The sequence below is a fragment of the Artemia sp. Qi Xiang Cuo genome, chromosome 21, assembly GCF_049724085.1.
Source record: "Artemia sp. Qi Xiang Cuo chromosome 21, ASM4972408v1, whole genome shotgun sequence".
NCBI classification, from domain to species: Eukaryota; Metazoa; Arthropoda; class Branchiopoda; order Anostraca; family Artemiidae; genus Artemia; species Artemia sp. Qi Xiang Cuo.
The window spans coordinates 40,636,985-40,660,826 of NC_142814.1; the positions used below are offsets into that span (position 1 = coordinate 40,636,985).

At 36.6% G+C, this 23,842-nt stretch overlaps 1 protein-coding gene across 2 annotated transcripts in view; it reads right to left on the bottom strand.

Annotated features, from left to right (window-relative positions):
• Positions 1–23,842, bottom strand: part of LOC148939549 (potassium voltage-gated channel protein Shaw-like) — a 350,445-nt gene that overhangs the window by 102,381 nt on the left and 224,222 nt on the right. For both annotated transcript variants that reach the window (XM_089107173.1, XM_089107174.1), the window contains exon 8: positions 12,633–12,818. In XM_089107173.1, the coding sequence (XP_088963299.1) occupies positions 12,633–12,818 (186 nt within the window). The remainder of the gene's footprint in view (positions 1–12,632; positions 12,819–23,842) is intronic.

A 23,842-nucleotide genomic window follows, 5' to 3' on the forward strand; every position in this document is an offset into this window, starting at 1 on the left:
ATCATTACCCAGTCTTAGGAGTTATTTCCAGCGCCATTTTTCTTTTATTATTTTTCTTCAAAGGCTAGTTCAGAAAAGAACACAAATGTCCCTTCTGGGGGACCCAGACTCTAGTATTGAATATATGAGCGAAAGTGTGGAAAGAGCCCGCAAAAATGGAGCTAAAATCATCCTTGTTCACAAGAGCATAGACGCAATGTCTCAGGACAAGAATAGGGTACTTAGCTTTGTTTTTTAGGGAAAATTGAAGAGGGTGTAAAACCAGTTCAAACCTGCTCCTGAGTCTTTAACGATTGAAACACTTACAGATTTCCGTTTTCTGTCGGAAATGCGTTTGGGCAATATCTCATAAGCTCTTCCATCAGAGACAACGCTCTAGCATTGCGTATAGTAAAGAGTCACAAGTCTTCAATTTATTATTTATTGATTTTTTTTTCTCAGAGCCCCTTCGCATAGATTATGACTGTGATTTGGCCTACTTGTGACTGGTACTGCGACTAATTGTGACTGCTTTGTAGATTCGAAAATATGCTAGTTTACCTTTCAAGTCTTCGTATTCCATTCATGATTCTTGGCGACTTTAACAAAGACCTAATGAGATGTTTACCTTCAGACCATCATGGGGCTAATAATTATGAATTACAGTTTTTAGAATGTTCTCTTTTTTGTAATTTATATCCGGTTTGTTTTGTTCCGTCACGTGTAGTCGATTCATCTACTTTACTTATTGACAATATTCTTTCGCCTTATACATGTGAAGCTACGTCTGTGATTATGGATGAATCATCAGATCATTGTATAATTATGTCGGATTATAAGATTCAAAAGACTTTGATTAGAGAAATTATCATAGGCAGCGCAATAGCGCGATAGCGCTGCCTAAGTAAAGAACGATGTTAGCACAATATATTATTATTATTTTTTTTTTCTTGGTCTTAGACCAGGGCACTATGTATCGAAGGAGGTGTCGTATAAACTTCAAAAAGGGCTCATTCAATTGGAAATTGGAGCGGCTTGTGCCCTTTTTAATAGCGAAAAGTGATTGGAAGGCAACTATCACTCCTTCCACGCCCACCATTTCCCCAAACACATCCAATCAAAATTTTTAAATAGCCATTTTGTTCAGCCTAGTTGATTTCTACATAGAAATTATGTTTTTGAGGAGGACACTCCCTATAGCCCTCAGGGCAAGGGTTGTAAGCAATGTCCTGGGGGCATAAAATTTTTTTTTTAGAAAGCTTTGTCGTAGAAACTTCAAAAAGGGCTCATTCGATTGAAATTTCAAAGGGCTAGTGCCCTTTTTAATAGTCGAAAGTAATCTCAGGGAAACTAACCCCCCTCTCACGCCCATCTTTTCCCCAGACACATACAATCAAAATTTTTAGATAGACATTTTGTTAAACGTAGTTGAAAGCTCTGGAAATTAGGTCTTTCAGGATGAACTCCCCCCCACAGCGCTCAGAGCAAGGGTTGTAAGTTATGCCCTGGGCTAGTTCCCTTTTTAATAGTTGAAAGTGATTAGAGAGCAACTAACCCCCCTCTCAAGCCCACCTTTTCCCTAAACACATCAAATCAAAATTTTAAGATAGTCTTTTTTTTCAACGTGGTTGAAAGCTCCGGAGATTACATCTTTAAGCAGGACACTCACCCACAGCCCTTAGGGCAAGGGTTAGGAGTTATACCCTGGGGGCATATAAGGTTTTTATTGAGATATTTGTCTTAAAAACTTGAAAAAGGGCTAATTCGATCGGAAATTCAAAAGGCTAGTGCCCTCTTTAACAATAAAAAGTGATTTGAGGGCAACTAACCCCCCTCTCACGCCCAAATTTTCCCAAAACACGTCCAATCAAAATCTTTAGATAGCCATTTTGTTCAACGTAGTCAAAAGTTTTGTAAATTAGGTCCCTAAGGATGACAACCACCCCCCACAGGGCAAGGGTTGTAAGTTATGCCCCGGGGGCATATAAACTTTTCATAGAAAGCGATGTTGTAGAAACTTCAAAAAGGGCTCATTTGATTGGAAATCAAATGAGCCCAAAGTGATAGTCACAAGTGATTGAAGGGAAACTAGCCCCCCTCTCACGCACACTATTTCCCCAAATACATTCAATCATAAATTTTGGGACAGCCATTTTGTTCAACGTAGTTGAAAGCTCTGGAAATTAGGTCTTTGAGGATGATAACCCACTCAGAGCCCTTAGGGAAATGGTTGTAAGGTCTGCCCTGAAGGCATATAAGGTTTTTATAGAAAGTTTTGTCATAGAAGCTTAAAAAAGGGCTCATTTGATTGGAAATTGAAAGGGCTAGTGCCGTTTTTAATAGTTGAAAGTCAATGGAAAGCAAATAACCACTTCTCACGCCCACCATGTCCCCAAACACATTCAATCAAAGTTTAGAGATATCCAGTTTGTTCAACCTAGTTGAAAGCTCTGGCAATTATGTATTTAAGGTTTGACAAAAGCCCTAGAGTCCTCGGAGCAAAGGTTATAAGTTTGCCCTGGGGGCATATAAGGTTTTTATAGATACCACTGTGGTAGAAACTTTAAAAGGGGCTCATTCAAATACATCAAATCAAAATTTCGAGATAGCCACTTTGTTCAACGTTGTTGAAAGGTCTGGAAATTTGCCTTTAAGGATGACACTCCCCCTACAGCCCTCAGGGTAAGGGTTTTAAATTTTTCCTTGGGGGCATATAAGGTTTTTATAGAAAGCGTTGTCGTAAAAACTTCAAAAAGGGCTCATTCAGTTGGAAATTGAAAGAGCTAGTGCCCTTTTTATAGTCGAAAGTGATTGGTGGCCAACTAACCCCCATCCCCTTCTTTCACGCCTAACATTTCCCCAAACACATCCAATAAAATTTTTAGATAGCCATTTTGTTCAACGTAGGTGAAAGCTCTGAAAATTAGGTCTTTGAGGATGACACCCCTCAGAGCCCTCAGGGCGAGGTTTGCAATTTATACCCTGGGGGCAAATGAGTTTTCTATAGAAAGTTTTGTCATAGAAACTCAAAAAACGGCTCGTTAGACTGGAAATTGAAAGGGGTAGTGCGCTTTTTTATAGTCATAAGTGATTGGAGGGCAAATAACCCCCCTCTCACGCCCACCATTTCCCAAAATACATTCAATCAAAATTTTGATATAGACACTTTCTTTCATTTTGTTGAAAATTTTGGAAACTGGGTCTTTGAGGATGACAACCCTCCCCCAGCCCTCAGAGCATGGGTTGTAAGTTATTCCCTTGGGGTATATAAGGTTTTTATAGAAAGCTTTGTCGTAAAAACTTCCAAATGGATCATTCAATTGGAAATTGAAAGGGCTAGTGCCTTTTTTAATATTTGAAAGTGATTCGAGAGCAACTAACTTCTCTAATGCCAACCATTACCCCAAACACATGCAATCAAAATTTTGAGTTAGCTATTTTTTTCCCCGTAGTAGAAAGTTCTGGAAACTAGGTCTTCAGCCCTCAGGGCAAGGTTTGTAATTTATGCCCTGGGGCATGTAAGGTGTTTATAGAAAGCGTTGTCGTAGAACCTCAAAAAGGGCTGATCCGATTGGAAGTTGAAAGGGCTAGTGCCCTTTGTGATAATTGAAAGTGATTGGAAGGCTTGATATTTTTATAGTAAAGATCGATGTGGGTTCAATGTTTTTTTTTGTTTTTTTTTAGACCAGGGCACTTTGTATCGAAGGAGTTGTCGTAGAAACTTCAAAAAGGGCTCACTCGATTGAAAATAGAAAGAGCTAATGCCCTTTTTGATAGATGAAAGTGATTGAAGGGCAACTAATCCTCCTAAATGGGCAACTAAATGGATTTCTTGGTAAAACGTTTATACGATGTAATTTTTCATATGGACAATGATGATCTGTTTGTTCATTTAAAACTGTATATAAAATATCCAGTGATCTATTAGGATCTCTCTTTACTATAACTGCACTCCAATCTAAGTCACTAAGGGCTATTTTTAAGTTATATATATTTTTAAGAGAAAAATTTCTTTTTCTTGTAACTAATTAAAAAAAGACTTCTTCCACAAAATAAGTTTTTCAAAGAAAAGTAAAGAACTCCATTAAACCAAAAATGAGCAAAAATAAAATCAAATTATCTACCAAGTGTGAAACTACCACAAATCAGCATCGATAAATAAATGAAACCCAAAACAAACAAAAATTACAATAAATAATCGAGTTAAACTCAAAACGATCAGAAATTAACATGAGTATGGTTCAAAACCTCTCCCAAAAAACACATGTGAATGTGCATTGTTAGTTTAATATATTTTTGACCTTAAGAAAGGAGTGAAGCAGGGCAGCGCCATGTCCCCGAGACTGTTCGGTTTGTTTTTGAATGATATGGTGGAGTTTCTGGAAAAAAAATGAGCTACAAAGCTGTGCCTTGGAAAAAATCCATTTTTTTGTGTTACTATATGCGGATAACACTGCATTGGTGGCGAAGTTGCCAAGGGAGCTACAGATATTACTTGATTGGATTGCGAAATATTTACAAATGAAAAAGTTACAGCTGAACGTTATGAAAACTAAAGTGGTTGTTTTCAGTAAAAGGAATGCAAAAATAGATAATATATTTGTATTTGGAGGACAACAATTAGAAGTAGTTGAAAAAATAAAGAATCTTGGTTATATCTTCCAAAGTAATGGTGGATGGAGTTCTCATATTAAAGAAGTGTTAAATAGGGGAAGAGCTGCAACACTTTCACTTTTCAGGAATAAAATTAGTGGAATAGAGAATTTGTCTTTGCATAAGAGGGTTTTTTTTTATCTAAGATTATGCCGATTCTCCATTACGGGGCAGAAATCTGGGGACATGAGAACGCTGCCCAGTTAGAAAGGGTTCAGCTAGGTTATTTTAAGAGATTGTACGGGTTGCATGGAATGACCCATATCCAGTTTTTTAAAGGAGACCTTGGACTGTGGTCACTTAAAAGTTATAGGACATTCCAAATGATAGAATTTTGGCTAAGGGTTGTACAGTTACCCAGTGATAGGTTACTGAAGGCTGCATATGATGAGTTACTTCAACTACATAGGAAAAGATCTTGGCCTTTTAAAGTTAAAGAGGTATTGGATAAGACAGGTTTTTCTTTTGCATGGAATGACGGCCTTGGACCAACTAGTCAACAATTACAGTTGGACAAGGAAATTAAGCAGGTGCTGGAGGACCAGACGATACATAAATGGGGTGAGGAGATTAAGAATTCAGAAACTTTAAGGTCAAGGAGGCACACTTGTGCCTCTTTAAAGAGGCGACCCACCACAATGTTAAGCGATTTGCGGTCCTAGATGTCTCAGAGAGACGGCGGTAATCGCATTTTGTAGCCCAAGCTCAAACTAAGAAACATGCAAAATTTCATCCTCCTCCGAGTTTATCTTCATGGGGTAAACTGGGCGGGAAGTTTCGACCCTCCCACCACAGCCCCCTTAAAAGTTGTCCTATTGGGCTGAAATGTAGAGGTTAAGATTTCCTAGGGCCCGGGAGCTTATCCTCCAAATTTCAGCTCAATCCAATCACTCCTTCCCTGTTTTCCAAAAACCAGATATAGCCACTTAATGTTCATTTCTCTTTTTTTTTTATTAGCCACGCCTACAGGCCACAGTTGGTAACGGATCCCGGTGAATGAGGACTCATTCTAAGCGGAATTCGACCTGTTAGGGCCTTTTGATATTTTCAGACCGAAAAAATATCCCCCGAATTAACATTTACGAAAAACCTCGTTTTCCTATAAGAACCCATGTGAAATTTTCCCAAAACAGCCTCCCTTTAACGTTGTCCGATCGGGCTGAAATTTAGAATATAAGTTTTCCTGGGGCTTGGGAGCTTATCCTCGAAATTTCAGCTCAATCCGATCACTCCTTCCCTGTTTTCTAAGAACCAAATATCAAGTTTTGTGGGTATTTGCTTGCGTCAAAAATAGATTCGACATACTAAAAATACAAGAACAGTTGTGTCTCTTTGGTACAGTGGTCGATACTCCTGACTGTCAGGTGGAAGACCCGGGTTCGATTCCCCGTCAGAGGAAATTTTTTTCCCCGTCAATCGATTCCCCGTCAGAGGCTGAGTTACAAGGTCGAACTTTAAAACGTACAGGGATTAGGAGGCACAGTTGGAAGCTGTTAAAGAGGCTGAGTCACAAGTTTGAACCTTAAAACGTACAGGAATTAGGAGGTGCAGTTGGGGGGCTGCCACCCCCCAAACCCCCCCTTCCGTATATGAAAGGGGCTGTGCCCTCCTCAACGCACCACTCTTTACGCTAAAGTTTGACTTTCTCACACCTATTTTTTTTTAAACAATAAAAAATTTAGCGTAAAGAGCAAGGCGTTGAGTTTATATTGAATTTAAAGTTTAAAAAAGAAACTCAGTTTCTTTTTTAAATACAATCTATTAAATCCTTCGGCTCAACAGGCATCTCCAGAAGACTATCACAGTCGGCCTTCAGGTTACAGGTAAGTCTCCACTGCTTTGATAACATTATTTGAAAAAAAACTACGTTTTCTAAAGAGTTAAATAAGCAATAAACTGTACAAAAACGTGCAGAAATTATTTGAAAAAAAAAACTACGTTTTCTAAAGAGTTAAAGAGGCTGAGTCACAAGTTCGAACCTTAAAACGTACAGGGATTAGGAGGTGCAGTTGGGGGGATGCCGCCCCCCAAACCCCCACTTCCGTATATGAAAGGGGCTGTGCCCTCCTCAACACCTCGCTCTTTACGCTAAAGTTTGACTTTCACACATCTTTTTTTTTTAAACAAAAAAAAAGTTTTTGGAAAACAGGGAAGGAGTGATTGGATTGAGCTGAAATTTGGAGGATAAGCTCCCGGGCCCTAGGAAATTTTTTTTAAGCGTAAAGAGCGAGGCGTTGAGGAGGGCACAGCCCCTTTCATATACGAAAGCGGGGGTTTGGAGGGCGGCAGCCCCCCAACTGCACCTCCTAATCCCTGTACGTTTTAAGGTTTGAACTTGTGACTCAGCCTCTTTAACTCTTTAGAAAACGTAGTTTTTTTCAAATAATATTATAATGAGGTTAAGATAATTTATGGTCAGGAATTTTACTTTAAGCTAAATTTACCGTCTGAATGTAAGATATCTTACATATTAGATGAAGCTACGATCTAATTGCCTTCCGATTCGTTCGAGATTGAAAGTTTTTGAGAGGAGGAAAAGTGTCCCGGCAGGTTTGCTTACCCTCTTTGCCAAGAAGAGGATGAGAATTTGGAGCATTGTCTGAGTCGTTGTCGAGGTCTTCTGGGGGCAAGGAAAAATTTATTTGGGAATGTTTGAGTGCTGCTTCCAGATGCCTTTAAAATTACGTCGTCAAACTTTATTTGTCTAGCGGGTAAGTATTTTGATGAGTATTTTGCAAAACGAAGAGAGTAGTTTTTATTTTTTATTTTTTCTTTATTATTGTGACGAGTGCTGTAATTTGTTAATCTTGTATGTTATTTGTGTACATGGCCACATTTTGGCTTGAAATACACATTATCTTATCTCATACACATACTGATATTTATTAATCAAGATGTTAATATTATTTGATTTATTAAAGTTATAAAAGTAAAAACATTTATATTTTTTTCAGTAAAGTGCAAATTATGTTCTGCCCTTGGGAAGGCATAGGGGTTTTGAGCCCTACACATGTTAATTTCGGCTTGTCTTGAGTTTGATTCGATTATTTATTGTAATTTCTGTTCATTTTGGGTTTCATTTATTTATCGATGCTGATTTGTGGTAGTTTCACGCTAGGTAGATTATTTGATTTTATTTTTGCTCATTTTTCGTTTAATGGAGTTCTCTACTTTTCTTTGAAAAACTGATTTTGTGGAAAAAGTTTTTCTAAATTAATTACATGAAAGAGAAATTTTTCTCTTAAAAATATATACAATTTAAAAGTAGCCCTTAGTGACTCAGATTGGAGTGAAGTTTTAGAAGAGAGAGATCCTAATAGATCAGTGGATATTTTATATAGACTTTTAAATGAACAAATAGATCATCATTGTCCTTATGAAAAATTACATCGTAAAAACGTTTTACCAAGAAAACCATTGATAAATGAATCACTTCTCAAATCAGTTAATGAATAGAATCGTCTATATAAGATATGAATGAAGCATCCATCACAATATTATAAGATTTAAAAATTATAAGAATTTGCTGGTGAAAACTCTTAGAATGAGGGAGAAAGGGTATTTTGAAATTTTGTTTACGGCTACCCACGCGTCATTACCTAAAATCCATCTCAGGGTACCACTTCCGCTACACCAAACCGCACATTGCATATTTACCCCATTTTTGGTGCCAACTGTGGGGCGCACTATCTTCAGTACATTTTTTAAGGTGAACAGCCCCATGGGTGGCACTTCTGCTTTTATTTTAATGCTTGCGGCGACTTATGTAATCAGTAAACTTGTCTTTTCTTCCCATATCTTTAGGAGTACCATTCCCATGATGTACGAAGAGCGATCTAGTCCATAGCCCCTTTATAGACTATCATTTCCATTTCGTTTCAGATTATTGTTGGCTTTCTTATGACCGGAAAAAAGATGATGAGAAATTATTCTTGGTGGGGATAAAACAGTAATCTCTTGCAATAAAAACTTCTTTATGATGACTGAATGTACAAAAAATTTAAGATAAGCTAAAATTTAAGAGAAGGTATAAATAGCACATATTTAATTACTTTTGGACCAAAACTAGACAACAGGAAAATACCCTATGATCTCCTCAATTTATTTTTTTTCAAAAGAATTTTATTATTAGAGATGTTTGTGAAATGATGTTTACCTTAATTATTTTATATAAGTTGTGATGATTACGATGAAAAAAAGTACAAGTATACCTATAGATTTCTAGACTCTGAAGTTTAGACTTTTTAAACTAGTACTTTTCGTAAACTTAAAAACTAATTTGAAGATATCCACACCATTTTTGTCAGCAGCCCAACATAGACCGACTTTTTTTTTTTTTTTTTTTTTTTTTCTTTTTTTTTTTTTACTATAAAAATAATCCCTGGCACACTGTCGAGCAGTAAAAGAGAGACTATTGTCCTGTGTCTCCATAGTAAAAAGTGTGCTTTAAATCCATTGGTTCATTCTTTTTGCGGCAATTAAATTTATAAAAACAGTTTTTTCAACTGAAAACAAGGAGCAACATTAAAATTTAAAACTAAAAGAAATCATTCCGTAATTGAAGGGGGCTGCCCCCTCCCCAATCCCTTGCTCTTCCCGCTAAGTTTTTCAGCACTTTAAAAAAGTTTTCTATTCTAATTAAACGGCCCTTATGTTTCAGCAGTCGTTCTTAAAGAATTAGGCCGTATCTTAAGACTTCCGCGTACAGAGCGAGATATTATGGAGAGGTCAGCCCCCCCCCCTATATACAGAGTGATTTTTGTTCGTTTTAAATTTTAATGTTGCTCCTTACTTTCAGTTCAAAAAATTTGTTTGAAATTAAAACATTTAATACCAGATCGTTTTTCGAATAATTTCAGGAAATCCGCCTCCCCCTCAGGGAAAAAATCCTCCCACAAAAATTTCTTCATAGATAGTCCTCCCTGCGTACTCCTCCCCCTCCCCCAAGAAAAAATCCCATTGGAACATTCTATCCTCGCGGGAAATTCCCTCTGGAAAATTTCCTGCCGTCAATTCCGCCTGGAAAAGTCTCCTCAGCCGACTTTTGATTGAAAAAAAAATACTTCTTCGACGAAAAAAGGCAATTTTTTCTATTTAGTTTCAGATCATTTTTCAAATCATGTTGAAAATTGCTCCCTTTATGGAATCCTCCCCCCCCTCCAGTGGAAAATTTATCCCGTGGAATATTCCCTACTAGAGAATTTCTTGGAAAATATTTCCATGGAGAATTCCTCTCCCGAAAAATCAATTCCACAGGAAAATTCTCCCCAAAAATTTCTGCAAATATACTCCAGAAAACTCCCCGGGAAATCTCCACATGTAAAATTGAGTCGCCAAAAAAGTAAGATAAATAAAAAGAATTTTGTATACAAATTCTTGCAAATTTCCCGCGTATAAAATTTCCCCTGGAAAGTTAATCCCCAGGAACTTCCCTACCTATGAAAAATTTTCTTCGTGGAAAATATCCCCACGCATTAAATCCCCCTCCAAAAAATGTCTATGTTCTTTCCAATAATAAATTCCATATGCAAACATTAGGGAAACTTTATAACTTACATTCCTTTCCCCAGGATCTGTGTGGGGGAGGCCTTGTTATCCCAAGAAGCATAGTTATTGGACCTTTCAATTATGCTGAACAAAATGGCTATCTCAAAATTTGAATGGATGACTTTTGGGAAAAAGGGGGCGTAGAAGGGTGGGGGAGGGCCTAGCTGGCCGTCAACATTTTTGGTCACTGAATAAGGGTACTAGAATGTTTAATTTCCATTCGAATGAGCCCTCTCTTGATCTTCTTGAACCATTGGCTTGATGCGACCACTCTTGGGAAATACAGAAAACAAATAAACAAATCTAAAATGAATAAATAAAATAAACACACATCCGTGATCTTTCTTCAGGCATAAAAAAATATAATAATAAAAAAAAAACACTTTTTTGCGGATGGTAACTTTGAACAACTACGGTAGGGTTCTCTGATACATTGAAACTGACGGGGGATTCCAATTAGGATTCATTGAAATTCGGAGGGTGTTTCTGTGCTTTTTCCAAAATCAAGGGAATTATCTCAGGCTTATTAATTTTGATTGGCAAAATTAAACCTAATGAATTTTATATATTTGGAATCAGCATAAAAAGCCGAGTCGTTCCTTACTTGCAGTTTGTCTCACAAGAAATTCACAAATCACTCAAATTTAATCAAAATCACAAATTACTATGTGATTTGATAATCATATTTTCTCAACCTATTACACTATTCCTTAAGCGCGTGGCTGAAAGCGAAGTCAAATAATCTTGTATTTATTGTTAGTATGTCCAGTTTTTTAGAAAAAATAGAACAGAAAACCTGAATGGTTCTAATGTAAGAAATTTTAAGTGAAATGAACGGAGAGTTATTGAGTCACGATATTTTCTACATATAAACTCTCTGTTTCAATAAGCAGTAGCGCCCGTAAGTGTATTTTAATGTTTTTACTTAGGAACGTTACTCGCTAGTAAGTGACGCTTTATTGGTGTTAAACTACCAACTCAACAGGGCTGTAAAGATCTTTTATGAACTTAGTTCGTTCAGAAATTGAGATACAATTTATTAAGGTAATAACTTTGTTCTTTTAACATGTATAAGTAGTAATTATATTATTATGATATTTATATGAATGAAAAATATCATATGATATCATATGATAATATCAATTTATATGATATTTATATGATATGAATAGGAGAATGTGCTTTCGATCACAAAAACCAAAATGGGTTTTGTTCCAAAAAACCAAAAGCGACTTGCGAGTGGCAGGTTTGAACCACAATCCCTAGGATGCATGGGTGCGGTTTTAGGGCCTTCCCACTGACTTATCGGAGTGTTAACCAATAATATCAATTGTAATATATACCGTTCTACTGGCAATCCAGGTTGTTACAATGCTCTTCCACTGACAATCGAAATCATGAGTTCATAATCGAGATTATGAATCCGACGATCAGGTTTGAAAACAAGATTGTGGTTTTGGACAGTAGTTTTTTTTCCGATCGGCTTAGACCTGGTGGGTCTTGGTTCAAAGATATGCGAATTTTCTCTCTTGTACCAGTTTGCAATTTGATAGTCCAGTTTTATAAAGCTTCTTTATTCTGCTGATAATTCTGAATATTGTCTTAAGAATCTGGTTTGTCAGTCGAAAAGGTCTAAGACACAACAACGAAAATTAATGACTATGAGCCGTTTTTGGGCCAGAAAATGTCAGATATTCTTTAGCTGTGCAATAAGGTTTTTGGATTGTTATTGATCATTATCAAGTTTTATAACGCCTAAGAAACGATAGAAACAATATAGAATCAATCTGTTTCTTTACCTATTTTTTCTCCTTATTTGTTCGTTTGAAAGAAGTAGGCACTTTTTTTTCTAGAAAAGGGGATATTACCAGTGACTTGATGATTTAGAGTGTATTCGGATGGGATACTTATTCATTAGGTAAAGGATTTGACAAGAGATACACCAGTAAAAAAATCCAAATTTTTTTTAGAGGACAAATTATGTTATGAGAAGATATTTTTATTTTTATAGGTCCATGCGCTCATAAAGTTTCTGTTGAGTTTATTGAAACACGAGCATGGACTTCGTGTAGTTACGGACTCTCCATAAAACGTTTAAAAGTGCAGAGATGTACCTTATCCAGGGGGGAAGTTGTGCTCAGGGTGGATTTCTAAGGGAAGAATTTTGCTTTTGGAGAGAAATTTCAGATGACTGAATATTCTCGGGTAAATGCTACACTGGGGGGTATTGACGGAATTACTATATGAAACTCTTTTTAATTGTTTCACATTCTCTTTGCAAAATTTTTTATATGGAGATGTTCCGGGGGCTTTTTTCTGAGCGTTTTGTTTTAATAAGTTTTAATATATAAGTATTATAAGCATTATTATAAGTATATATGGGCAGCTTATTAATTTCTGATATAAAGTTAAAAGAACTTGGAGCAGTTGAAAACAATGTAACACTTCCTTACCTGTGTATGGCCATAAAACCGTGAAAAATTGGCCACAATGACTGGTACTGGCAGCGCTATTGCAAGAACACCAGCTAAGGCACAAAAAGCACCAACCAACATCCCAACATAAGTCTTTGGAACCATATCACCGTAGCCCACAGTCGTCATGGTTACTATAGCCCACCAAAGACCTTCGGGTATGCTCTGAAATAAAAGGTACAATCAAGCGACGTTCATATACTGGCCCAGCAATACTTCCTTTCCTAAACATGTTTATCTAGCCATCTACCAGCTTAGGTGAAAAGATCCTGCCAGGTATATATGTGAACACTACTCTTGAGCACAGATGATACATATGGGGACAAAATGCTTCTAATTGGTAGAATTTATAATCCTTAACACGCAGGTCTATATTCTAGAACTCAATGATGATTTTTAGCTTGCTGAAGCCAAGCAATGGGTTTCACACATCAACGGGAGCACACCCGTGATTGGTATATGAAGTAAGATCACGGATGTGTGTTTATTTGTTTTTTTGTTGTTTTTTTGTCCCAGGGGTGATCGTTTTGACCCAGTAATCCTAGAATATCGCGGGAGGTCTTATTCGAACGGAATGTCTCTAGACAAGCAAGTCCGAGTAAACCCACTTGTAAGGGCCACTTCACTGTCGTGTCTAAGAGACACATTAGTTCAAGTGATAGTCCAAATGCACATTCACGCATCGGCTCAATAGTAACCGAAACTGTAAGAAAAAAGGAATTTTGATACCAATAGATACATCAAAAGAATCAGATTTTGTGCTGATTTCAAAAATATAAGTTTCATCAAGTTTAGTCATTGCCATCAAAAGTTACGCGCCTGAGAAAATTTGCCTTATTTTCGAAACAAGAGAAAACACCCCCTAAAAGTCATAGAAACTTAATTAAAATCACACCATCCGATTTAGCATATAAGACAACCCTACTGTAGGGGTTTCAAGCTCTTGTCTGCAATAATGTGGAATTTCGTATTTTTTGCCAGAAGAAAGATCACGGATGAGTGTTTATTTGTTTTTTTGTTTTTTTTTCCCCAGGAGTGATCGCATCGACCCAGTGATCCTAGAATATCGCAGGAGGGCTTATTCGAACGGAATGTCTCTAGACAAGCAAGTCGGAGTAGACCTACACCTAAGGGTTACATTACTGTCATGTCTAAGAGGCACTTTAGTTCAAGAGACCTCCACGTGATAGTACAAATGTACATTCACCCATGGGCGTACGCATGATCTATCTTAAATACTGTAAGAACTTTTATCAGACTAGAGCATCAACAAGCGCCACCGCGCGGCATTACTGCCTCCGAAATTGGAAAGTTAAATATAAACTTGATGAATGAGCACAGATGATACATATGGGGACAAAATGCTTCTAATTGGTAGAATTTAGAATCCTTAACACGCAACTCTATATTCTAGAACTCAATGATGATTTTTAGCTTGCTGAAGCCCCGCGCTGGGTTTCACACATCAACGGGAGCAAACTCGTTATTGGTGTATGAAGTAAGATCACGGATGTGTGTTTATTTGTTCTTTTTTTTTCAGGGGTGATAGTTTTGACCCAGTAGTCCTAGAACATCGCGGGAGGTCTCATTCGAACGGAAATGTCTCTAGACAAGCAAGTCCGAGTAAACCCACTTATAAGGGCCACTTAACTGTCACGTCTAAGACACACATTAGTTCAAGAGACCTCAACGTGATAGTCCAAATGATAGTCCAAATACTATCACCCAAAAAGGGGTGATTGTATCGACCAAGTGATCCTAGAATATCGCGGGAGGGCTTATTCGAATGGAATGTCTCCAGACAATTAAGTCCGAGTAGACCCACACCTAAGGGCCACATTACTGTCATGTCTAAGAGGTACTTTAGTTCAAGAGACCTCCACGTGATAGTACAAATGTGCATTCACCCATGGGCGTACGCATGATCTATCTTAAATACTGTAAGAACTTTTATCAGACTAGAGCTTCAACAAGCGCCACCGCGCGGCATTACTGCCTCTGAAATTGGAAAGTTAAATATAAACTTTTACGTTAATTTTAGATGGATTGGATATCTTTAAGTTCTTTTTGAGAGCTTTTTGGATCCTCCTTTAGCTAAAACTGCTGTTTTACGCCAGAAATGACTTTCCTTTGGGACAATCTTCTTTGCTACTTAAAAAGAGCACTACAACTTTCAATTTCTCCAGTGGGCCTTTTCCTGGATACTCTACGACTATTAGAGTAATATGTACTCCTCAAAGAAGAAAACAGAAAAAAACTAATAAACTCTCAACTGTGATCAGCCTTCTCGGAAAAATTACAAAATTTTGCCTTTTTGTAGATCGGGTCTTGAAACCTTTGCAATTGGATTTTCTGATCAGTTGAAATTGATGATGTAATTTTGCCAAGGTCAATAAATCTTTAGGTGGTATTAAATAAAAAAAAAACAAGTTTTTTGACAGAAAGTAAGGAGCAACATTTAACCTTAAAACTAAAAGAAATTATTACGTATACGAAAGGGGCTGTCCCCTCCTCAACACCACACTCTTTACGCTAAAGTTTGACTCTGTCTCACAACTTTATTTTTAAACGAATAAAAAACTTTAGCGTAAAGAGCGAGGGGTTGAGGAGGGGGCAGCCCCTTTCATATACGGAATAATTTCTGTTCGTTTTAAGTTTTAATGTTGCTCCTTACTTTTAGTTAAAAAAACATGTTTTTTAATTTAATTTTTGAGCGTTTTTGAATTAATGCAGATTTTGTTTATGGCTCACAGTACATGAGTAATTAAAACAAAATTTGCATACTAATTTTACTTTAATTTGGTTAAATGGCTTTCTCGAAACTTGTTTAATTTTATTTACGAACGTTTTTATTAGTAATAAATATACGTAACTTACGAATTAACTTACATAACGAATTTCTATATTTATGTATTTTTAATGCGTATATTAGGGAGTTCGCCCCCTAGTCAATACCTCGCTCTTTACGCTAAACTTTGAATTTTGTTCCAGTTCTTTGAAAATGACCCCGTAATCACACAGACCATTAATTACAATAAATAGCTCTTATTAAAGTACTAAAAAATCTTTAGCGTGAATAGCGAGGTATTGACTAGGGGGTGAACCCAATAATATACGTAACAATTTTTGTTCTTTTTGAATTTAAATGTCGCTCATTACTTTCATTTGAAAAACTTGTTTGTTTTTTTATTTAATTGCTGATCGTTTTTTTTTAAATAGTGCTGGGGAATCCTGCGCTCCCTTCATAGCAATGTCCCTTCCCCATGAAAACTTTCTCCATGGAAAGATCCCCTCATATAACACTCCCCCCCACTACCAGAAAAATCCCCCCGGAAAACGTCTGTATACTTCCCAATAATCAATAATATATGTAAACATTTGGTAAAGTTCATAACTTTCAGCCCTTCCCCCGGGGACTCTGGGGAATTAAGTCATCCTAAAAAACGTATTTATTATATTTTCAACCATGCTGAACAAAATGGCCATCTCAAAATTTTTATTAGGTGACTTTGGGGAAAAATGAGCGTGGGAGGGGGCCTAGTTGCCCTCCATTTTTTGGTCTCTTAAAAAAGGCCCTAGAACTTTCAATTTTCGTTCAAATGAGTCTTCCCACGATATTCTAGAACCGCTGGGTCAATACGATCACCCCAGGGAAAAAGATACAAATAAACACGCATCCGTGATCGTTCTTCTGGCAGAAATACAAAATTCCACACTTTTGCAGATAGGAGTTTGAAACCTCTACAGTAGAGTTCTCTGATACGCTGAATCTCATGGTGTGATTTTCATTAAGGTTCTATAACTTTTAGGGAGTGTTTACCCCTTTTTTGTGAAAATCAGGCAAATTTTCTCAGGAGCGTAACTTTTGATGGGTAAGAATAAACTTTATGAAACTTGCATATTTGAAATCAGCATTAAAATATGATTCGTTTTATTTATCTATTGGTATCAAAATTCTGTTTTTTTTAGTTTCGGTTACTACTGAGCCAGGTCGCCCCTTACTTACAGTTCATTACCATGAACTGTTTGATTATTCTCTCTTTTTAATCAGGAAAATTGATTCAGGCCTGTGTTGGATTTACATATTTAGAATTACCATAAAAATTCTATTCCTTTTTCATATATGTATCGTTATTAAACTCCTTTTTTAAGTTTGGTTAATATTAGCACGAATAGTTCTTGAAGTTTGCTATCATAAGCTGTTTCAAAGTAAATTAAAATAGAATATAAGCGAATATATTTGCTATTTTATCAATAGACATCTTCAGTGAAATTGGAGAAAAACTAAAATATACAGATCAGTAAATATATAACCACCATAATAAAGTGGGAACAACAAAAATAGACAACAGAGGTTTTTACTTTAGACTTCACGAATCTATATAGCAGGGCTGAGAGTAATTGATTTCGATTCGAAATTCACAATGAATTTCGAATCGAGACCAATAAAAATGAACAGACCAGGGGGATTTTATTTCGTAATTCATAAAATCGATACAGCAGGGCTGATAGCAATTGGTATAAACACACTGAATATCGAATTGGATTAAGTATCGATGGAAAAAAAATACAAGTAGTTATCATTTCAGAATCTCACAAATTGACACAGCAGGACGGACTTATAGCAAAACGCGCCGCTTAGTCTGACTGTATTTCAGATCGGGAAAAAAGTTGTAAACATGGAATTCTTATTTCAGACTTCAGAAATGGAGAAAGCAGGGCTGAGAGCTACTTGTATGATTACCCGTAGATGGTACACGCTGAATTTCAAGTTAAAACGGATCAAGATGAAGATACATGAGATATTTAAATACAATAAATTAAATACAATAAATTATGAATTGGAGCCCACCAAAACGAACACACCACGGGTTTCAATCGAGACTTAAAAATCGAAATAGTAAGGCTGACATTACAATTGATAGAATCTCTGACTAGAAAGTCTGAAGAATGTTTATAACGTGTTTTGGTTCTGGGAGTTCTTGGTGCCTAAAATTGTAGCAATAGCTCGTAGACCCAAATTTGCAAAAGTTATTGATGGCTGGCTACCGAGTCTTTTCACTATCTCAGGGGGTATTATCATGTGACAGAAAAGACTACTTTTCAGGTCAAATTTTCAGACCAAAGTGGAAGTCGTTTGGTCCTGCCTTTGATAGGAGTATCCCAATTTCATTACAGCTTCAACGCTTGCAACATATTCTATTTGAACAAATTTGCTCACAGCGGTTTCCTATGAGAATCACCCCAAAAACTGGACACAAAACTGAATATCTAGGTAAAAAAATACAGCTTTCATGGTTTCAAATATCTTTTGACCTTTTTTAGACCTCTATTCCCCCTTCCCTTTGAATAATTTTTAAATGCCAATCCAGAAGGGAGTGAGTCTACCCTCTCTTTCGGGTATAGTTGGGTCTATATTGTTGGGTCGGGTATATATTGGGACCACTTGGTTTGGTTGCAGTCTAATGTTGCTGAATTTTCATATATTTAAATCTATTGGAAAAAGAAAGATTACAGAAAGTCTAGAACTTAAGTCTGTGAAGAAAACATACTAGCCGACGGAACTGACCAGCCAAGAAAAAAAAGAAAAGAAAAAAGTCATCAGAGTTCTGACTCCTCTCGCACAATCCTGAATCCGGTCTCTGAAAAGGGGGCTCTTTCAAATCTAGTTAAGTTCGCCTAATAATCTTGCATAAATAAAAGATCGACATTTGTCATGTTCCCCGACTTCACAATTATTATTCCTTATTAGGGAAATAATTACGGATAAGAAGATTGCTGAATATTTGATATTGGGAGTCTCGGTGAATCAATCTTCATTCCATGCATTGTCTATCTGGAGCCATTAATGCGAAATATGATGACTGTTTGCAAATAAAAGCTTGTAAGCGTCAATGCTTAATCCCATGTAATTAAGGTTGCCACCCCAGCCATTTATCACTAGTTTTACCGAGTTCGTTATTGCTAGTAGGGTTAGTCTATTGATGTCCGTGCAAACTTGTGTTTATTGATTTTATCTTGGATAAGTTTGTCTTTACAATACGTAATCAGATTTAAAAATTGGAAGAAATTCTCAATTTTTTTAGAAGGATAGACAAAAATTTAACATAGTAAAATCTTTCAAAAAGCTGAATTACCCATTTTTTCGTTTTTTTGCAAAACAAGAGGAATAGCTTCAGCAGGTCTGCGTATTCAAACATCTTTTGCGCAGACTAGCGGTTTGGACGATTTTCCTGGACATTTTTTTCTCTGGCTAAATAAACCAATTCGATCCCCAATTAGCAGCAGTTTCGTTTATTTAAGTTCTTATTTAACACTACTACTACTACTGCTAACAACTTACAGCAGCACTAAGCCGCCTCGTCCCTCCCAGTATATTTAAATGTTCCTTCTTTATACCCTCCCAAAAATCCCCATTTTCCTTTAAGTCCCTTTTTTTGGCCCTAGATGGCTAGTTAAAAATGACGATCTTTTGCAATCTGTCATCCTTCATCCGCAGAAAGTGTCCTAGTCATCTCAACCTTTCCCTTATGATAGCCATTGAAAGCGGGATATAACTAATTATTTCATACAGCTTTCTGTTTGAACTACAGTCAGTCAGGCACGTAAGCAAAACTCCGTAGAAAAATAATATTGCATCTAATTCAAAGCTGCGCATAAACTATTGGACTTGAAACGGCCAGTCACGGCAGTCACGCCAATCTCTACGGCCTGTAATCTTCAGCTATGTGTGTTTCAACTAGATTTCTTTCAATTAAAGTTTCGACCTCACAAATATGTTAACATTCTTTAAGCATTTGCTTTGCCTGCATCTGCATTTGCTTTTCCTGCTGAGAAGACTTCAACTATGATCCCTGGCAGACTGGAGGTAATGAGAACATCTCGTCGTCTTGTTGATTAAATTCATTGAGAAACTTTGGGATACGGACAATTATCAAAAATTCTTCAGTAGCCAGCTTGATTTTATCAGTAATCCCAGCACAGGCAGGTATAAACAAATGAAGGCTTTTTATTTCTAGCAACTGAAAAACCGAAAAAATAGTTCAAGTTTTTTTGTTCTTCTCCAAAATTTACCCGGTTTGTTAATACTGCTTTTACATCAGCGCAGAACTGGTCCAATGAAGATCCCTATAAATGCAGGAAAGCAAAAACTCTTACAATAATTGAATTTACCGTCTGGTATGAACTTTCCGTGGGGCTTTTGCTTTCCATGGGCTTTCTTTTATTATTTTTTTTTTTTAAGTTTAAACATTTCCGCTTTCTGATGGCAATATAAAGTATCTATAGCACATATAATTTTTACCGTAACCAGAATCTTATGAAGGACTGACTGTATTTGCATTTTTGAAATCTAGAATGCAATAGCATTTTTGTAATGGCGCTATGTTCACCTGTCTTGGCTTTTTCATCGATTCAAGCATGTTTGTGACCGAATCAACCTCCGTCAATTAACGTTGCTTAGAGAACTTGTCATCCTTCAAAATAGAGGAGTTCCACCGTCTTACTTGAGCTTATGGTAGAACGGTTCCATAATCAGAGATTCCAGGCTCGACGGGCTTCTTAGTTGATTGGTGAAGGATGGAGTGCTGTCCCCACTTTCTTACTCAGTGGATATTGAAATCATGTCTGGTAAATTTAACAGCTCATTGGTAGGCTGTTTTATTAAGAGAAATGGCTCCAATCTTTGTTATTGCTCAGGACTAAGCTGTGCTAGTACCAACATGGTCTGAAATGTCAATGCTATTTTCGATTTTTTGCGGTTGGCAGAATTGACTAAACTCTGGTCATCACTTTTTTCTGATTTGGGCTTACGCACTTTATTTGCTGATATTCAACTATCTGGAATGTGTCTTGCTTATGTTGACTGCTTTAGATACGTAGAATATAAGTATGTTTCCAGTACGAGAAGCAACGTCTGTCTTGCAGCATCGGTGACCTAGGTAGCCACGTGAAAAAGCTTATTTTTTGCTCGTGCAAGCAATCTAATATTCTTATTCGAAAGTTTCGTAATACAGATATTGTTTTACGTTTGCTTCAAGACTCATTGTTACTAAATCCAATTATTAGCTCTTCGAATAGAAATATTCTGAGCATAAAGTTTTACAACAACCAAGTGTAAAAGAGATTTTCAATATAACTCAGATCTGTAGTATTACAATAAATGAAGTTACTAAAGTTGCCAAACTTTTGTTGAAATCCACCGCTCAACTCAGGTTTCCTGCATTAGGAGAATCTGGGAGTCTTTGAATGACCTTTTCTCTTTTTGTCGAGACTTCCCATTTTTGCATCTCCCTGTTTGAAATCGGCTTTACGGTGTGCGTACTTTTTTGTTTGTGTAATTAGAGAATTTACATCTTACAATATAAAGCTCTGACTAAACTAAAATATTGATTGATTGCGTCTCGTTTGCGCTGAAAGCAATAGCTACGGATCTATTTATCTCAACATTAAGATTTGATATTATCTGCTCACTTTCTTACAGCCCAGTGTTCTTACATAATTCAAGACAGCCAGTTAATTAAGGGGCCATCGACTCCCCTTCAATCTCACATAGCACTTTTGTCCTCCATATAATGCACTTCTCTTCGTTTATAACCCCTGTCCCTAATCTATTCCCCTCCCTCTGAAATACCCTTCTATGTTACTGTAGAACTATTTTGTTACTTTTCAATCACTATAGTCTATAGAGGATTAGTAACCCTGATAAGACAAGCCATGCCCCATAAGGACATTATTCATGAGCTGGAAAGCGCAGCCGGCATTACTTTCCGTTGCTTATTTCTATTATTCGCGACTAGCAGCAGACTGTTATTGGCTTAAGCACGGTTTCTCGCAAATAACCCCTCATAATCGTGCCATGTAGGCTTTAAGCTTCCCCCAGTTAAAATTTATAAAGTTTCTTTCACGGGAAAAGCTGTGTACCAATGAACGCGTACGTGTACGTGTCACAAAAAAGTACCTGTCGCAAAAAAAACTAATTGAAAACGAAGATGGGTTATAAAACCGGCTAGTGAAAACTATACTGGCTAGTTGTGAAAAGCGACTGAAAAAAAAATATTTAAAAATTGGCAATACTTCTATAGGTATAATCATTTTTTCCATAAAGCAGTGTCAATAATGGGTTTCATTCATGGTCTTGGAAGTTATTCGAAACGCTAATAACTTTTTAAAGTCATTGACTACAAAATTAAGAAAAAAGCCAAATTTAGAAGTTTTTACTAAAGTCTATAGTGTGATAATTTGAATTTAACGCTAAAAACCACTAGCTCGTGAAACACTTCTCACTAGCGGGTTGGATTCGCTTTCCAAGTATTGTCAGTTTTCGTATTCAGGTGGATAAAGGTCTGGCAGCCTTCCCCTACCTGGGAATAATGGAATTAAAGGGCATAAAATCAACATGGCTTTACTTTCCAGCATATGAATTCCTTATGGGGAAGGGAAAATTAGCATTGAAGAAAAAAACCTGGACCACTAATGTTGTTCTATTATTACTAGCAACCCCTCCTTGAGATATTTTTCCGACTCGCAAGTTGGTCATAAAAAGATTCAGGAAAAAAATTATTTCTCTTAAAGACTAAAAAATATTTATGAGTCTTGCAAAATGTTCTTAAAATTCTAAGTAAAAAAAATATGTTTGTGATTTCTCGGGAGGTAAATCCCTTCTTTTTAATACTTTTGGATCCACACCCCAGAACAAAATTCTTTTGGTATCACCACAAGAGAAAATCTTGGATACGGCCCTGATAATTGTTATTATCATTTCCTTCTTTTTTTCTTTGTTTTTACAGAGAACAGGCAGTTTCGCCTTTTATAAATTAAAAAACGCATCACTTGTCTAGCACTTTTAATTCAAACGAGAAAAACTTAATACAAATAATTTATGAACCATTCCCGCCAAGATTTTTTTAGTATATAACTGAAGCCCTTACAGGGCGGCAACCCTGTAAAAATTTGCAGCCCCATCCCTGTTAAAGACAATAGCATAAACCAAAGACGAATAGAGGACGAAGAGCTCCCCCTAATCAAAAGCTTATTTCTGTTCATGGATAAGGCGAATGGTCGCTTCGTTTTATCTTCAGGGAATGCTTTCTGTCATAAAACGTTACCAAGGAGACAAATTAAAAGTATGAGAGCGAAAGAATACAAATGCACATAATATATTGAAAGCGTTTTCATACTGCTTATTAGGTTAACGAGCTCTTTGCAAGAAAGTGAAGGATAGGAATGAGTCTAAGAAATCTTACAGCACAAAAAGTTTTATAATCAAAGAAGATATTATGTAACAAAAATGACGTCCTTTTCTAACCTTTTCATCTATTTTAAGAGAGAGTGGATTCAAAAGATAGGAAGAAAAATTGCACTAGAGATGAGAAATTTTGCAATCGACAAATAATAATAATAATAATGATAATACCAATAATAATAATAATAATAATGATTATAATAATAAGAAGATTGTCCTTTTCGGCCAACCGTCTAGGGCTAAACGGAAAGCAGATCGCCCTCGCCTGGGGTGGGAGGACGTCATAAAGAAAGATTTGAAGGAAACGGGAACTTCCTGGGAGGGTGTAAAAAGGGAGGCTTTGAATAGATTGGGATGGAGGAGGAGCGTGCGCATCTGTGTTGGCCTCAGGTGGCTTGGTACTGCGGTAAGTTGCTAGTAGTAATAGTAGCAGGATTAAAGGATTAAAACAAAAGTGATTTTAATCAAATTGTTGTGTTTATGGTCATATTTTTATCACAATGTATTTAGACATTTTAACACAAAGAAGCTGATCATTTTATTATTTCGACTTTAATTTTAGATTAGTTTTGTTCTTTACATTTATTAAACATCTCTTGCCATGTCCATTTTATGGATTCAATACAAGACAGAACCTGATAACAGAAAAAAATAATAATACAGCAATAATAATGCATGCTATAGTTTGTGTGTTCACTATTGTTTCACTATTTTTTCCTGTCTGGTTTAGGGAACTCCATGTAAATTTTATCGCGTTGGGGGGAATAATAAAGAATCTGCAGTGGATAATGATACAAAAAAAGTTTTGTAATTTGAATGAGAAGCGTCCACAAATTCAAGAGGGTTGAAGATTCCATGAGGGGACTGAGCCTCCCCCCCCTGTGTACATTCCTGCTCTGGTTATATGCTTTAGGAGGATTTGTCTAATATTTGTTTTCACCTCAAA